This window comes from Myotis daubentonii, chromosome 9 (assembly GCF_963259705.1).
Source record: "Myotis daubentonii chromosome 9, mMyoDau2.1, whole genome shotgun sequence".
Classification (NCBI taxonomy): Eukaryota; Metazoa; Chordata; class Mammalia; order Chiroptera; family Vespertilionidae; genus Myotis; species Myotis daubentonii.
Genome location: NC_081848.1, coordinates 31,130,157 through 31,148,548, shown reverse-complemented (window position 1 = coordinate 31,148,548; position 18,392 = coordinate 31,130,157). Strand labels below are relative to the sequence as shown.

Sequence of the window (18,392 nt, the reverse complement as noted above, 5' to 3'; positions counted from 1 at the left end):
AAAAATAAAGCAGCTTAAAATACTGAGAGACTTAGTTCATGTCAACGTTAAACGAATGGTAAAATGCTGTTAAAAAATTTTTTTTGTAGTATGTTTTGGAATAGTACTTTTTAGATGTTTAAAGTATTAGAATTCTTCTTAATTTATATAAAAGATTAGACTTGTTATTTGTATTAGGGAATTATTAAAATTTGTGTTAGGGAACTATTAAAATATAAGAATTGGTGGACTTATAAGGTTAAAATATATGTTTTATTATATTGAGCAAATCTAGCTAAATAACGCATCAGGGTGAGAGAGAGACATACTGAACTAACTTTAGGCAGTTGTGATTGAACTGAAAATTTATTAAGTAACAAATCTAGCAGAATTTTATTGGAGTAGGGAGAGTAGAAGGTTAGTTTAGGTGAAGCAGATTTCATGTTAAGAAACTTTGGCAATGTTTGCAATTCTCTGATGAATGATGAACAGATTTCTTAACTCAACAGAACAGTTTTGGTTAAGGTCAAGAGAGTTCTGTTGGGAGAATTGCAGTTGGAATGGGGTCTTGAAACTAGTTACTATGAGTTATTTTCATTGAGAGAAAATTCTTTGTGACTCTTGGGTTCTGAAAAGGAGTTATGATAAATACATTTGTAGGCTGATGCTGGACCAATCTGGGTGATGGATAGGACTGAACTTAAAATTATAAAAGGAAGAGCCCTAGCTGGTTTGGCTCAGTGGATGGAGCATCAGCCTGTGGACTGAAGATTCCGGTTCGATTCCGGTCAAGGGCACATGCCTGGGTTACGGGCTAGGTCCCTGGTAGGGGCCATGCAGGAGGCAGCCAATCAATGACTCTCATCATTGATGTTTTTATCTCTCTCACTTTCTCTCTGAAAGCAATAAAAATATATATTTAAAAAAAATTATAAAAGGAAGGGTTTGGTATTAAGAAACAAGAAATAACTTCCTTTCCTAAAATCAGTTATTTATGCATTTAATTATTGGTTGATATTTGTACGTTCCCTGACTGGGTATCGAACCTGCAACCTTGGCATAGTGGATAGTGCTCTAACCAAATAAGACACCTGGCCAGGGCCTTTATTTCCTTCTTAGCACATACTTTTCAGACTGATGATTGCCCTCAGTAGGATTCATCTTTGTGTATACATTAAAATTATTCTAAGACAGTGTTGAAACAGATTAGAATGGAGATCATTGAAAATGGCACTATGGGAGATTAGACTGGAACATGAACTTGAAGTATGAATAGGTTTGGATGGTATGGAAGTGGGAGGATGGGAATTGCATTTGGAGATGATCAAAATCATAAAAGTGCACTGTACCTTCAAGTGACAGTGAGGAGGAGACTTTTAAAGGTAGCATGATATACCCGGCTGGTGTGGCTCAGTGGTTGAGCATTGACCCATGAACTAGGAGCTCACAGTTCGATTCTGGTCAGGGCACATGCCTGGGTTGCAGGCTCAATCCACAGTAGGGGGTGTGCAGAAGATAATTGATCAATGATTCATTATTGATGTTTCTTTCCCTCTCTCCCTCTCCCTTCCTCTCTCTGAAATCAATTTAAAATAACATACTAAAAACACACACAAATGAAGTAAAAGGCATGGGATAAGGTTTTAAGGTTTTAAAGGTAAAGTGGAGCTGTTATGTGTTGGTCATGCAATATGAGGCTTAATTTTTTTTCCTAGTAGGCAAGTGTTTGAGCAAGGTAATGATATTATTACAAATGTTGTTTTAGGAAAATCATTGGGATGGGTTGGGGAGTCTTGTTGAAATTAGAGCTAGAGAAATCAATTAGGAAGATTTTATAGTGATTGAGGGATAAAGCAAAGGGTAACATATGGCATATCTGTTTGTGCAGTGCACTGTGCTAGGCTTTTACATGTACTATCTATTTAATCTTTAACAACATTTAGAGGTGGGTATTACAAGTCTCTGGTTTTTAAGAGGTTAGATGTCAGAGAAATTGAATATTTTGTTCAGAGAAGAAAGTCTGCTTTTACACAGTATCTATACATCTACCTTTTTCAAACCGTTTTATATTGTTTGGTAATACCATAATTTATTTAACAAATACCTCTTGATGGAAATTTGGGCTGTTTCCATTTTTTTTATTGTTTTACTAACAATGCTACAATAAATATTCTTACACATATCTTTGTACATATTTTCTAGCACTGTATTTCTGTAGAAGAAACTCCTAGAAGTGGAACTGAATTCCTGGATTAATATGGCCTTTAAAACAAACGGTATAGGAGGCCTGGAAAAAGGGTACTGAATGTGGATACTCGATCATGATTGTCATGGCAGTTTTTAGAAAGTCGTAATAAAGGTACAGTGTACTTAGTACTACCTAAAAAACTAATAGAGCAACCCAGCTGCAGTGGCTTTGTTGGTTGAGCATCATCATGTGCACTGAAGAGTTGCTGGTTCGATTCCCGGTCAGGGCATATACCTGGGTTGTGGCTTTGATCCCCGGTTGGGGTGCATATGGAAGGCAACCCATCAATGTTTCTCTTTCACATTGGCGTATCTCTCCTTCTCCCTTCCCCTCTCTGAGTAGGTCCTTGGGTGAGGATTAAAAAAACATACAAACAAAAAACCAAAAACTAATAGAGCATATTCTTGCTAAGGATGTTAACAGAGTAAGCCATGGAATATTAGAATGGAAGACCTGAAGAATAATTTAATATAATCCTTAATTTTACTGTTGAGACTCTTAAAATCTGGAAAGTTTTAGAGTGTTCTTAAAATAGCTCAGGGGTGGGTAAACTTTTTGACTCGAGGGCCACAATGGGTTCTTAAACTGGACCAGAGGGCCGGAACAAAAGCATGGATAGAGTGTTTGTGTGAACTAATATAAATTCAAAGTAAACATCATTACATAAAAGGGTACGGTCTTTTTTTTTTTTTTTTAGTTTTATTCATTTCAAACGGGCCGGATCCGGCCCGCGGGCTGTAGTTTGCCCACGGCTGATCTAGCTACTCATTTTTTTATTTTTATATATTTATTGATTTGAGAGAGGAAGGGAGAGGGAGAGAGTGATAGTAACACAAAGTAAGTTTAAGGAGAAACCTACATTTAAATTCCTTTTCATTATTTTATGTGTATATATAGTTGATATGTTTGTAACTGCTAGTTTCTGCCATTTTTACTTAGTATTATTTCATAATGGGTTATGAAATTAAAAAATTTTAAAATTGATTTCTAGAAAAAGAGTAAGGGAGAGGGAGAGAAAGAAACTTCATTGTGAGAGCCCACAAGCCAGGCATATGTCCTGACCAGGAATCGAACTAACAACCTTTTGGTGCACAGGACTACACCCAACCAACTGAGCCACACTGGCTAGGGCTGACATTTAAAAATAATAAATTGCCATCATTTTTTCCCCAAAGAATAGTTTATTGATTTTTAGGGAGAGAGGGAGGGAGAAGAGGGAGACATCTGTGTGAGAGCATAACATCGATGGGCTGTGGACTATGAAATTTTGATGTGTTCAAAAGTGTTAAATGTTTAGTTTTCCCTTATTTTCTTTCCCTTCTTTACTATTAACTAAATAAAGCAAGTAACAGAAACATTCTGATCTTCATATGGACTAGAGTGGGAATAGAAGAATAGATTTTTATTTTTATTAAAAGGAAGTGGTGACATGAGTTTCATAAGCACGGATGTAGAGAATACCAACCTTTTTTCTGCCAGTATAGTACTTTGTTGATAAATTATGGTTTGATTGCCTATCCTTGCTGGGCATTTTGGCCCCCCACCCCCAAGCCCCCTGGGGCAAATCTCTGAACATACTTTATATTTTCAGTTGTTTGTTGCTAGTACATAGAAATATAATAGAATTTTAAGACTTCATTTTTTTTTGAGCAGTTTTAGGTTACAACAAAATTGAGAGGAGGGTACATTTCCTGAATACCCTTCCCCCCACACGTATAACCTCTCTTATTATCAGTATTATTTACCAGAATGGCACATTTTTTACCAAGGGTTGAACTTGCAATGACACATCATAATCACTCAAAGTCCACAGTTTACCTTATGTTCACTCTTGCTGTTGTATATTCTGTGAGTTTGGACAAATATATAGTGACATATATACATAATTATATCATAGAGTATTTTCACTGCTCAAAAAATCCTCTGTGCTCTCCCAATTCACTGCCCTACCCTATGCCTACTCCCAGCAGCCACTGATTTATTTTTTGCTTTGACTGCATAGTTTTGCCTTTTCCAGAATGTCATACAGTTGGCATCATACAGTATTAAGCCTTTTCACATGGGCTTCTTTCACTTAGTCATGTGCATTTAAGTTTCTTCCATGTCTTTTTATGTTGGTAGCTCATTTCTTTTTAGTGCTGAGTAATATTCCATTATCTGGATTTATCACAATTTATCCACTCATCTACTGGGGAAGATCAAGTTTTGAATAAATTTCCTATAAACATCCACATGTAGGTTTTTGTTTAGACATAAGTTTCAGCTCCTTTGGGTAAATACCAAGGAGTACAATTGCTGGATCATAGGGTAAGAGTATGTTTAGTTTTATAAGAAATTGCCAAACTGTTTTCCAGAATGACGGTACCATTTTGCATTTCTGCCAGCAATGAATGAGAGTTCCTGTTGCTCCACATACTTGCTAGCATTTGGTGTTGTCAATTGATTTTTGTATATTGACTGTATCCTGAAGGATGAAGGAAAGGTAACATATAAAATATCTTGCTAATCTCCCTTATTCTAGCAATTTCCTAAGATTTTCTATCTAATAAAAGAGAAAAATGGTAATTGGCGTACGACGATACCCTTTTCATTGGCTAATCAGGGCTATATGCAAATTAACTGCCAACTATGATTGGCAGTTAACTGCCAACTAAGATTGGCAGTTAACTGCCAACAAGATGGCGATTAATTTGCATATGTAGGCACAATGCAGGGAGGCAAAAGGGAAAGCAGGAAGAAGCCCCCTGCCACTGACAGTGATTGGAAACCCAGGGGGGAGCTAAGAGCTGGGGGGCAGGGCAAAGGCGGCCCTGGTGCCGCCTTTGCCCTGCCCCCCAGCCATGATTGGAGAATCAGGCACCTTTGCCGCCCTGGCCAGTGATAGCAGGAAGTAGGGGTGGAGCCAGCGATGGGAGCTGGGCACGGTCGAAGCTGGCAGTCCCGGGAGCTAGGGGTCCCTTGCCTGGGCCTAAAGCGGAGCTCACGATCGCGGGGCCACTGGAGCTGCGGGTCCCCGCTGCTTGAGCCAGACGCCTCGGCCAGAGGTGTTAGGCCTGGGCAGGGGCGGAGCCTGCAACCGCGGGGAGCTGGGGGTCCCCTGCCCAGGCCTGAAACCTCTGCCGGAGGCCTCAGGCCTGGTCAAGGGGCCGATCCAGTGATTGGTGATCGGAGGGTGATGAGGGTCAACTCCTCTGGCCGAGGCATCAGGCCTGGGTGGGGGGCGGAGCCGGGGATTGGGGGGAGATGATGGTCCCCTTGCCCAGGCCTGAAGCCTGGGTCAGAGGCGTCAGGCTTGGGCGGGGGGTGGAGCAAGCGATCAGAGGGAGATGGGGGTCCCCTGCCCAGGCATGATTCCTGAGCCAGAGGCCTCAGGCCTGGGCGGGGGCCAGAGCCAGTGATCGAGGGGAGATGGGGGTCCCCTGTCCAAGCCTGACACCTCTGGCGGAGGCGTCAGGCCTGGGCAAGGGGCCGATCCTGCGATTGGAGGGTGATGGGGGTCAATGCCTGAGGGCTCCCATTATGTGAGAGGGGGCAGGCTGGGCTGAGGGACACTCCCCCCCCCCACACACACACCCAGTGCACGAATTTCGTGCACCGGGCCCCTAGTATAATCATAATGTCTGTGGAAATGATTTTTTTACTCCTTTCCTTTCAATTTTTATACCTTTATTTCCTTTTTGTTGTTGTTAATCCTAGCCTGAGGATATTTTTTTCTATTGATTTTTAGAGAGAGTGGAAGGGAAGGGGAGAGAGAGAGAGAAAAAATTTGATGATCGAGGATTGATCTGAGAGCAGCAAATCAATTGGTTGCCTCCTGCTTGAGTCTCAACTGAGATGTGCCCTTAACTGGAATCAAACCTGCAACCTTTCAGTCCACAGGGTGATGCTCTAACCACTGAGCAACCAGCTAGGGTGCTTTTTCAGAGAGGAAGGGAGAGAGATAGAAATATCAATGATGAGAGAGATGGTTTCCATGTCCTTTTTTTATGTTGTTGAAGTTCTAAGTTTAACAACTCTTACCATATGTTCATTGAACATCCTTATAACTAGTGTTTTGAACTCTGCATCTAGTAGATTGCTTGTCTCCATTTTTTTAGTTCCTTTTTTTGAAGTTTTGTTCTGTTCTTTCATTTGGGACATGTTTTTTTTTTTTTTTTTCCCCTAGAATTCTTAAATCTTTATTGTTCAGATTATTACATTTGTTCCTCTTTTTTCCCCCCCATAACTCCCCTCCTCCCAGTTCCCACCCCACCCTCTGCCCTCACTCCACACCCACTGTCCTCATCCATAGGTGCACGATTTTTGTCCAGTCTCTTCCCGAATCTCCCACACTCTTTTCCCCCCCAAGAATAGTCAGTCCATTCCCTTTCTATGTCCCTGATTCTATTATAATCACCAGTTCATTCTGTTCATCAGATTATTTATTCACTTGATTCTTAGATTCACTTGTTGATAGATGCATATTTGTTGTTCATAATTTGTATCTTTAGCTTTTTCTTCCTCTTCCTCTTCTTAAAGGATACCTTTCAGCATTTCATATAATCCTGGTTTGGTGGTGATGAACTCCTTTAGCTTTTCCTTATCTGTGAAGCTCTTTATCTGACCTTCAATTCTGAATGATAGCTTTGCTGGATAAAATAATCTTGGTTTTAGGTTCTTGGTATTCATCACTTTGAATATTTCTTGCCACTCCCTTCTGGCCTGCAAAGTTTCTGTTGAGAAATCAGCTGACAATCGTATGGGTATTCCCTTGTAGGTAACTCGGTTTCTTTCTCTTGCTGCTTTTAAGATTCTCTCTTTGTCTTTTGCTCTTGGCATTTTAATTATGATGTGTCTTGGTGTGGTCCTCTTTGGATTCCTTTTGTTTGGGGTTCTCCGCGCTTCTTGGACCTGTAAGTCCATTTCTTTCACCAGGTGGGGGAAGTTTTCTGTCATTATTTCTTCAAATAGGTTTTCAATATCTTGCTCTCTCTCATCTTCTGGCACCCCTATAATTCTGATGTTGGCGCGCTTGAAGCTGTCCCAGAGGCTCCTTACACTATCCTCGCATTTTTGGATTCTTTTTTCATTTTGCTTTTCCCGTTGGGTGTTTTTTGCTTCCTCGCATTTCAAATCATTGACTTGATTCTTGCGCTCCTCTGGTCTGCTGTCGGGAGTCTGTATAATATTCGTTGTTTCAGTCCGTGTATGCTTAATTTCTAGTTGGTTCCCCAATATAAGATCGAGGGTCTTATTAGTTTTCGTGTAGATCTCATTAAGTTTATCGGCAGCTTCTAAAAGGTTCTTGAGAGACCTTAAAAGTGTGGTTCTGAACTCTATATCTTCCTTTGACAATTTTGTCCTGTTTCTTTGTCTCCGCATTTTGTTATGCTTCCTTGGTGCACCCCCTAGTGGTCTTTGTTCGCAGTCTTATAGATAAATCTTGATTGTTGTAGCTAATTCCAGGGAGGGTTTGACCTCCAGGCCAAGTGGCTCTGAGAATCAGCTGTGTCAGCAGTGAGAGAACTTCTGTCCTCTAGGGAGGTGCTAATCTAGCCTTTGCCTGAGGCTATCCGGCAAAGGCCTCTGTGCAGGGCTTGGGCAGGGCGGGTCGCACAGGATCAACAGGGTGGGCCGGAGAGAGCAGTTATGGCAGCTCTCAGTCCTGTCCCCAGGGGCTCTGCCTCTCTGAGTCCCAGCACCCGCTGCAAACCTCGGAGAGAAAGCTGCACTCGCTCTGACCGAAGCCAGACAGTCCCGCTTCTCCCGTTTGAGTCTGGGTCCCTAAAGACTCGCCCGGATCTGGAGCTCAGAGTCTGCGACTCCCTCCCTATTGAAAACGCCAACCGCGCCCTCCGCCGCCAGCCCGCTCCGCGCACTCCGCACCTCAGAATTTGACTTCAGCACTGCGCCTCCTCTGAGTGTCCGTGTGCGTTTCTCTTTCCTCGTAGTTGTAGGACTTCCACTCAGCCAGCGTTCCTGTGGTTCTGGGTGATGTCCCTTCCGTTTTTTGGTTTCACTTTTGAAGTAGTTGTTCAAAGCAGCAAACTCCGGCGTTAACCTATGCCGCCATCTTGGTTCTCCCTCCCTAGAATCCATTTGGGACATGTTTATTTGTCTTGGTTATCTTGCAGACTCCCTGTGTTTGTTTCTATGTATTGGGTAGAGCTGCTACGTTTCCCCGGTTTAATAGAGTTGTCTAATACAGTAGGTGTCCTGTAGGGTCCAGTGGTGCTCTGATGTCTGCTGAGTCTGCCACTTGAGTGTGTTGCATGTGAAGGTGGTTGGGTGGTGATTCTTCAACCTGGTCTGAAACTGTCCACCTGGTGTGCTTGCGTGGGGGCCTTCCGAGAGGTGCATGCGAAGGTCAGCTGCTGCCTGTGTTCTGTCCGGGGCCATCTGGCATGAGCTGCAAAGCAATCAGCACATGGCTGCTACTTGTGTTGGAGTTGGAGGTGCCCAGGCAAAGCCAAGTTGGGAACCAGGCCAGCAGCTGCTAGTGCTGGGCCTGGGGTTACTTAGCAAGAGGTACAGGGTATGCTGAGGCCAGGTGCTGCTTATTTGAGAGACTTCAGGAAAATCTGAAGCATGAGCCAAGATGGGCCATTTGTATGGAAAACCCACTGGAAACAGCTTGGGTGGGCCTGAAAGTTGGGTAAGGCGGAGGCTCAAGGAATCACCAGGATGGGGCAAGCAGTGTGAGTCAGGTTTATGGAGTCTCAGATATGGCCCCTACCTGCTGGCTTTTGGGGGGGAAGGCTCATCAAAGGAGCAATAGTCTCTGCTAGCACTTCTGTCTGGGCAAAAGTTACCCCCCTTGTCCCCCTCCCCTTCCCTCCCCTCTCCCCCCCAGGTCTCACTCTGATGCCAGATAATTCAGTTCCTTCCCATATGTCTCTAGTGCCTTTCAAGCTGCTGCCCCAGCACTGGAGCTCAGAGGAAGTGAGTCTGAGTAAGTCTGAGTGAAGGCTCTTTAAGAGGAACTGCCTGGGTCTTCAGCAGTCCTCTGTGTCACTCAGCCTCAATCCCCCTGGTTTTTACAGCCAGAAGTTATGAGGACTTCTCTTCCCGGTACTAGAACCCTGGGATGGGGGGTCTGGTGTGGGGCGGAGACCTCTCATTCCTCAGAGGACACTTCTGCAACCTAGATATCCCTCCTGATTTTTATTCACCTGCCACATGGTGTGGGACCAACCCCTTTCTGTTAAAATACCAAAGGCATATCTCAGACCTGGAACAGATATTCTAAATATTTATATGGAATGACAAAAGACCCCAGTAGTTGCTGTGATCTTGAGCAAAGTTGGAGGTATCATACTACCTGATAATAAATTATACTACAGCCTGGCTCGTTTTGCTCAGTGGTTGAGCATTGACCCAGGAACCAAGAGGTCACTGGTTCAATTCCCAGTCAGGGCACATTCCTGGGTTGCAGGCTCGATCCCCAGTAGGGGGCTTGTAGGAGGCAGCTAATGGACGATGTTTCTCTCTCATCGATGTTTCTATCTCTCTGTTCCTTTCCCTCTCTCTCTAAAAGTCAATAAAAACATTTAAAAAGATTATACTGCAATGCCATAGTAATCAAAACAGCGTGGTACTGGCACAAGAAGAGGCATGTAGATCAGTGGAACAGAATAGAGAGCCCAGAAATAAACCCACCCTTTTATGGTCAGTTAATATTTGACAAAGCAAAAACAATGAGGTAAAAGTCTCTTCAATAAATGGTGTTGGGAAAATTGGATAGATACATGCAAAAAGTGAAACTAGACCACCAACTTACCCCATACACCAGAATAAACTCCAAATGGATGAAAGACAAATGTTAGGCTCAAAATCATAAAAATCCTACAAGAAACCATAGGCAGTAAAATCTCAGACATTTCTCTTGGCAGTATTTGTTCTGATATATTTTCTCAGACAAGGGAAACAAAAATAAACAAATGGGACTACATCAAATTGAAAAGTTTTGCATAGCAAAAGAAACCATCAGCAAAATTAAAAGGAAACCCACTGAAAGGGAGAACATATTTGCCAATGATACATCTGATAAGGGGTTAATTTCCAAAATATATAGAGGACTCACAGCCCAATTAAAAACTGGGCAAAGGACCTGAATAGACACTTTTTAAAGATAAGCAATAACCATATGAAAAAATGCTGAATGTCACTAATCATCAGAGAGATACAAATTAAAACCATAATGAGAGATCACTTCACACCTGTCAGAATGCCTATCATCAATAAATCAATAAACAAGTGCTGATGATGCTGTGGGGAAAAGGGAATCCTCATGCACTGTTGGTGAGAATGAAGACTGATGCAGTCACTGTGGAAAACAGTACGGTGTGTCCTCAAAATTAAGAATGGAACTGTCTTGCCCTGGCTGGTTTAGCTCAGTGGATAGAGCGTCGGCCTGAGGACTGAAAGGTCCCAGGTTTGATTCCGGCCAAGGGCATGTACCTTGGTTGCGGGCACATCCCCAGTGGGAGGTGTGCAGGAGGCAGCTGATCGATGTTTCTCTCCCATCGATGTTTCTAGCTCTCTATCCCTCTCCCTTCCTCTCTGTAGAGAAAGCAATAAAATGTATTAAAAAAAAAAATGGAACTGTCTTTTGACTCAGTGATCCCTCTTTTGGGGATATATCCGAAGAAACCAGAAACACTAATAGATAGGATATATGCACCCCTATGTTCATTGCAGCATTATTTACAATAGCCAAGATTTGGAAGGACCCCAAGTGTCCATCAATAGATGAGTTGATAAAAAAGCTTTGGTGCATTTACACCAGGAGTGGGGAATGTCCAGCACTCGGGCTGTATAAGGCCTGCAAAATCATTTGGTCTGGTCCTTCCAAAGCATTAGGGGTGAGTTAATTAAATGTTTGACCAAATATAGCAAGCTAATTTTTAACTTGATATTTTTGTATGGCCCAATAATGATGTTATAAATAACCAAGTGACCTTTGACCACCATTGACTTAACACAGTGGAATACTACCCAGCAATAAAAAAGAAGGAAATCTTATCATCTGCGACAGCATAGATGGACTTAGAGATTATTATGCTAAGTGAAATAAGCCAGTCAGAGAAAGACAAATACTATATGATCTCACTTATGTGGAATCTAATGAACAAAATGAACTGATGAACAAAATAGAAATAGAGGCATGGATTCATGGAACAGACTGAGCTGTCAGAGGGGAGAGGAATTGAGGGGCTGGATAAAAGAAGGTGAGGGTATTAAGCAAAAAATCATATATATATATAACACAGTCACACAGACAACAGTGTGGTGATAGCCAGAGGGAAAAGGGGGTTGAGGTAGATAGAGGTGGGCAGAGGGGGTAGATAAATGGGGATGGAAAGAGACTTTGCTTTGGTTAATGGGTACATGATGCAGTGTACAGATGATATTTTGATGAGTTGTACACCCTAAACCTGTATAGTTTTATGAATCCATGTCACCCCAATAAATACAATTAAAAAATGATGGTGAATTAAAATAGTATACTAGTATCTATTTAACATAAAATTAAACTTCCCAATTAAAAGAGATTTGCAGACTGGATAAATAAATGTGTTCTAACTATTGACTTACGGATACAAATTGTTGAAAGTAAAGGAATAAAAAAAGATATGTAAATAGAAACCAAAAGGGAGCTGGAGTGTCTGTACTAAAATAAGTCTAAATAGACTTAAGATAAAAATTGTTATGGGAGATATAAGAAGGATATTATATAATGACTAGAGGCCTGGTGCATGAATTCGTGCATGGGTGGGGTCCATCGGCCTGGCCAGTGATCAGGCTGATTGGGGCTGCTGGCTGGGGAGGGACTGTAGGAGGGCTCCGGAGTGTGTCCGGTCCTTTCACCCAGTCCCAGTGGGCCAGATCCCAGCAGCAAGCTAACCTACCAGTTGGAATGTATGCCCTCTGGTGGTCAGTGCGCATCATAGCGACTGGTCAAGCAGTTGACTGAACAGTCAGCCGATCTTTCAGATACTTAGCACAGTGGTCGGCAAACTGCAGCTCACGAGCCACATGCGGCTCTTTGGTCCCTTGAATGTAGCCACGAAGTTTCAGTCGCACTGTATGTGCGCACCTGCACGTGATATTTTGTGGAAGAGCCACACTCAAGGGGCCGCAGTTTGCCGACCACTGACTTAGCATATTGTACTTTTATTATATAGGATGAAAGGGTCAATCCATATAAAAGATATAGCAATTATAAACTTGTATGCACTTAACACAACAGCAAAATACATGAAGTGGAAACTGACAGAATTGAAGGGAGAAATAGTTCAACATCAATAGTTGGAAACTTCAATATCCTACTTTCAATAATGCATAGAACAACTAGATAGATGATTATCAAGGAAATAGACCTCAAAGACTACTGTTAGAACATTCTACCTAACAATAGTAGAATACACATTTTATTAAATATCTTTCATGAATAAATTGCACATGCCTTTATTGCCTATTTGATAACAGATCCCAGGTGGTGAGTGGGATGATCGTGACATTTAATAAAATATGCCATGTTATTTATTAGTAATAATGGCAGTTTAATTGAAAAATCAGAAAATGTTAAAACTCTAAAAATATTCTTTCCTCCAAGTTAGCATTGAGAATCTTTTATCTAATTAATGCTCATTCATTATTTTTTCTCTCATTCTGTTTATTTTTAATGGGAAATTATTCAATATTTTATTTTAATAAAGTAATTTTACTAATTTTTAATAAGATGCAGTAATTTTAATACATTTTAGAACGATAACAGCTATTTTTCTGGTAGGGAAATTTTTAGTTTTTTAATATGATAAAAACTAGGTAGCTTTTTACATTTATCTGAAAAGAGAAACTTTCATGTAGCAGAACTTTTTTGAGCTTGTAGATCAGAGGTTCTTTATATTTTCAAAGGAATTTGTATGGGATACAAGTTAAATTTGAAATTTGTGGCACATGTTCATTTCTTTCAGGAGAAGGAAGCCAACACCCTTTTGGAGCCATGAATATTGTCCGAACTCCATCTGTTGCTCAGATTGGAATTTCAGTGGAATTATTGGACACTTTGGCTCAGCAGACTCCTGTAGGTAATGCTGCTGTATCCTCAGTTGACTCATTCACTCAGGTAATGCAATGCAGATTTTATTATTTTCTAAAGTAATTAAAAAATTCTACTTTATACTTTAAAAATTAGCCTGGTGGTAGGAAACATGTAAAAATGAAGGTAAACGTACAGGGTGGGGCAAAAGTAGGTTTACAGTTATGAGTATGTGAAACAGTTTATTCTTTTTTTTTTTATTTTTTTTATTTTTTTATTGCTTAAAGTATTACAAAGGGTATTACATATGTATCCATTTTATCCCCCCGCCCTAGACAGTCCCCTAGCCTCCCCTATCACCCAGTGTCTTATGTCCATTGGTTATGCTTTATATGCATGCATACAAGTCCTTTAGTTGATCTCTTACCCCCCTACCTCCTGCCCCCCAACCCTCCCCGGCCTTCCCGCTGCAGTTTGACAATCTGAAACAGTTTATTCTTGTAATATTATTTGTTATTCATTGTATTATTTTCCATAAGAACAACTATAAACCTACTTTTGCCCCATGACAGAAGTTATTGGCTTCCATGGATATTTTCAGTTCACCTTCTTTCTCTATAGGTATTTTACAATTTGTAAATGCTTTTATGAGACTTAATGTTTTTATGGTGATAAAAATAGGTTTACTTATACATTTTTCTCTTTTCCTTTCATAATTAGCATGCTAGATTGTGAGAATATATTTGTGAACCTGATAAGCAAGATGCCTGTCCTCATTGAACTTAAAGGGGTATAATTCTATAAGGGTTGATTTTTAACCTCTGTATGACAAAGGCCTTAAGGGGAGGAGGATCCAGACAGAGGTTTAGCAAGTACAAAGGCCCTGAGGTAGAAATCTGTTATGTTTGAGGAATAACATGAGGGTTTTTGTGGCTGTAGTACTGTGAACAGAAGTGAGACTTTGGAGATGAGGTTGGAGATTATGGGTGAGATTGTTGCAGGATAAATCATATGGAACTTCATTGTCTTTTGTAAGAACTTTGGCTTATATTCTGTTTGCAGGAGAAAATATAGGAAAGAGAGTTTTAAGCAGAAGAGTAATATGATCTAATTTACTTTTTAAAAATATGTATATTTTTATTGATTTCAGAGAGGGAGAGAGCGATAAAAACATCAGTGATAAGAGAGAATCATTGATTGGCTACCTCCTGCCTACTGGGGATTGAGCCTGCAAACCAAGCATGTGCCCTTGACTATAATCGAACCTGGGACCCTTCAGTCTTCAGGCCAACATTCTATCCACTGAGCCAAACCAGCTAGGGCATAACTCACATTTAAAAGGATCACTTTTGCATCTTTGGAAACTAGTGGGGCAAAGATGCAAGAAGGAAGATCTTCTGGGAACTCTTGTGAAAAATCTATATGAGAGATGATAATGACTTGAACCAGGGGGGTATAGGAAGTAAAAAGTAATTGATTTCTGGAGATTATTTGAAGATGGAGCCAGTAGTGTTTCATGGTAGGGATCACATGTGAGGTCTAAGATAAAGGGGGACATTAAATTATTGCTCCAAAGATGTTGTCTTGAGGAATGGAACACAGAAATATTGTGAAAAGTATGGGGCTGGGAATGGAATCAGGAATTGGATTTTGGTCGTACTGTATTTGGATGTCTGTTAGATATCCATTTCAGATGACAAGTCTAGAGTTCAGAGAGAGGTCTGGGATAGAGATCAACATTTGGGAGTCATCAGTACAGAGATGGTATTTATAGTTGCAGAGGTGCAATCACTGGAGAAGTAACTGTAAATAGAATAGTTGGCCAGTGACTGAGCTCAGGGCCATTTCAAAGTTGTGAAGCTTAAGAGATGAAGAGAAATAAAAGGAGTAGGTTGAATGAAATAGGAGAAGACCTAAAAATTTTGGAAGCCAATTTGGATATGCCAAAGAGAAGTCATAAAGTGCTTCTTTTAAAGTGAAAAGGTGAAAGTTCTTTATTTAATAAAGGACAGAAATCATATGCTGAGGTGGCTAAGATCTGTGGTAAGAATGAATGTTTTATCTATGAAATTGCCTAATTTATAAATTAAACTTTATCAGGTATATATGTATAGGGAAAAAATCATAGTATATATAGGACGTGATACTATCTGACGTTTTAGACATCCACTGGGGATCTTGGAATTTAGCACCTGTGGGTAAGGCAGGACTACTGTATTTGAACTTTTTTATAAAGCATATGCATTTTTTATTAGATATTTTATTACAATATATATATTAAGTATACAGAAAAGTTCATTCCACAAATATTTATTGTGTACCCACTGTGTGCCAGGAAAGTTTCTTCTAGTATATTGCTTGTCTTTTAATATAGTTTATAGTTTCTTTTGCATAGACACTATATATATATTTTTTTTAAATGAGAGATTTACTTTTTTTTAATGTATTTTTAAAAAATCCTCACCTGAAGATATGTTTATTGATATTAGAGAAAGGAAAGGAGAAAGAGAGAGAAACATTGATGTGAAAGAGAAACATTGATTGGCTGCCTCCCATATGTGCCCAGATGGGACCAAACCCACAACCTGTATATGGGATGATGCTCCAACCAACTGAGCCACACCAGCCAGGGTGAGACATAATATATTTTTATGTACACAGGCTTATCAATTGTTTCTGTTATAATTTGTGATTTTTTTTTTTTGGTGTTTGAAGAATTTTTTGTTACCCTGATATGGGAAAATGTTATCATTAGGTTCTCTTATAGTTCTTGAAGCTTTAATGTTTTACTTTTTGAATTGCATTTGTGTATGGTTTGGGAAGGTACCTAAATTCATTTTCCTCTATGGAAAACTAGTTGACCTAGTTCCATTAATTAAATGGCTAGTTCACTTTTTTTTTAACTCTAAGTAATAGCATCTTTGTTATATATCACATAGACAGTCACATGTGCTTTGGTTTGTTCTGGGGTCTCTCTTATATTCCAATTAGTTTATTTGCCTGTCCCTTTGCCAGTAAAAGTCTTATTGTTTGGTAGGTCAAGTCCCTTCTAATCATCAAAATAGGCTTAGATAATCTTCACAATAATAATTTTAGTATCATCTTGTTGAGTTCCATGAAAAATATTGTTGGAATTTAGTTGGAAATAACACTGCATTTATAGGCTTACTTTGGGGAGAATTGCTGCCATTATTATATTATCTTCCCATCTATGAACATGTTTTATCTTTCCACTGAACATGGTATATATAGGTCCTTTTCATTTTTTTAAAGAGAGTCTTGGAATATTTTTCACAAGTGTTATTATCAGCTTGTTTTAGCCTTTTTTCTAGGTATTTTAAAGACTGATTCTATTCTGAATTGGATTTTTTTAACGTTAACATTAAACATTTTTTTGCTAATGTGAAGGGTTGCTGTTGATTCTTCTCCACCTGCTGCCAATACCAATCTTTTAGTGATCTCACTGGGCTCTGATATTAATTCAAGTACCATAATGGTAGATTCTCTTGGATTAAATTACCTTGATATTATTAAACACACAAAAACCCTAATGATATATTTTCTCTTATGTAGAAAAGAGACAGCAGGAGCCTATTGGCTAATTTTGTGTTTCTGAGAAAGTGATGTTGGGAAAATTACTTTTGAGTGAATTGAAGGTAGTGTTATGTTTTGTAGTTCATTTTCTTGGGGCTTAAACCCAGGTGTGAAGGATGTTAGTGGAGTTGCCCATTTGAGGGTCAATGAGAAAAAACAGTCCAGGAGGAAATGGTACAGTGTTATCTTTCTCTTCTTTACAGTTGATGACAAATAACCAGCTATTATATTTAAGTTTTATCTTTTTGGCAAGAAAAAGACTTCTTAGACATGGCTACTGCTTTATATGAAAAAATAAGTTGCTTTTAGGAGGGTGATACCAGTTTGAGGAAATGAGCACAGTTGATATAGAGGTGGAGATAAGAGAAGATATTTTGAAGGAAAAACATTTTTTTTGTCCACCCGCCCCCCCCCCCCCCCAATGAATGTTAGGAACATAAAATATTGTACAACATAAATTCTTTGCGATATAAAGAAAGTACTGAAGGCAGATTGTTTTGATTTTATGCCGTAATGTAATTTTATGACCTCCCTTAATTTTCAGCATTAGACTGTCTTAGAACTCAGTCCTTAAAACTGAGTTAATGTGGGAACATTTTAAGTTTAAAATACTAAGGTCTAAATGGAGTATTTAGTAAAATAGACTAATCTATTCATTATTAACTTTTCAGTTCACACAAAAGATGTTGGACAACTTCTACAATTTCGCTTCGTCATTTGCTATCTCTCAGGCCCAGATGACCCCAAATCCATCAGAAATGTTCATTCCAGCAAATGTGGTTCTGAAATGGTATGGGGCATTTTCTTATCTCTAATATTAAGGATTTTGGTAACCATATATATTTTTGCCCATGAATGTATTTCTTCTTTGACATTTAAACATATTTTTTTGCTGTGGACATCATACATGAACATTTGCATACCCTTACAAAGTATGTACTATAGAGTTCAGATTAGGAATGGTTCTTACCCTAAATATTCTTATATAGTATCCATTTTGAATTTATAAAGACAGGAAAATACAATTGGTTGTGTTTTAGAAACCACAATTAAGGAGTGTAATTTTTTAAATATTTTGAATTATAAGTACTATGTATGAGGCTTAAAATACCAAGCAAAATTTTTTATAAGTTTAGAAAGTCTTGACCTAAAGTAAGTATGTACATATGAGGCATCAGGGTGGTTTATACTATGTCCTGTATATGAATGATTAATAAATACATTTCCTCAACTTTGCCATGTTTTTTCTGTTTTGTGGGTATTTTTTTTTCACTTTGAATATTTCAGTAGTGGGGGAATGCCTAAGGAGAATTTACTGAGAAGTGGTAGCATAGTGTAGCATGGATAACACTGAAATGTGTTAGATTTGAGCTTTGTTATAATGCAGCTATATGATCTTGAACAAATTACTCTCATCTACTTATCTTTGAAATGAGGAAAGAAGAGTTAGATTTGATTTTTTTCCCCTCTTAGATCACTTCTCACTCTCAGATTTACAGAAGATAATAAAATTCATTATGATTTGTGCTCTTTAATATAAGCCAATTA

General features: G+C 39.4%; 1 protein-coding gene across 2 annotated transcripts in view; it reads left to right on the top strand.

Moving 5' to 3' along the window:
• Nucleotides 1–18,392, top strand: part of HIKESHI (heat shock protein nuclear import factor hikeshi) — a 29,469-nt gene that overhangs the window by 10,271 nt on the left and 806 nt on the right. For both annotated transcript variants that reach the window (XM_059708206.1, XM_059708205.1), the window contains 2 exons: nt 13,186–13,337; nt 17,516–17,634. In XM_059708206.1, coding sequence (XP_059564189.1) covers nt 13,186–13,337; nt 17,516–17,634 — 271 coding nt within the window. The remainder of the gene's footprint in view (nt 1–13,185; nt 13,338–17,515; nt 17,635–18,392) is intronic.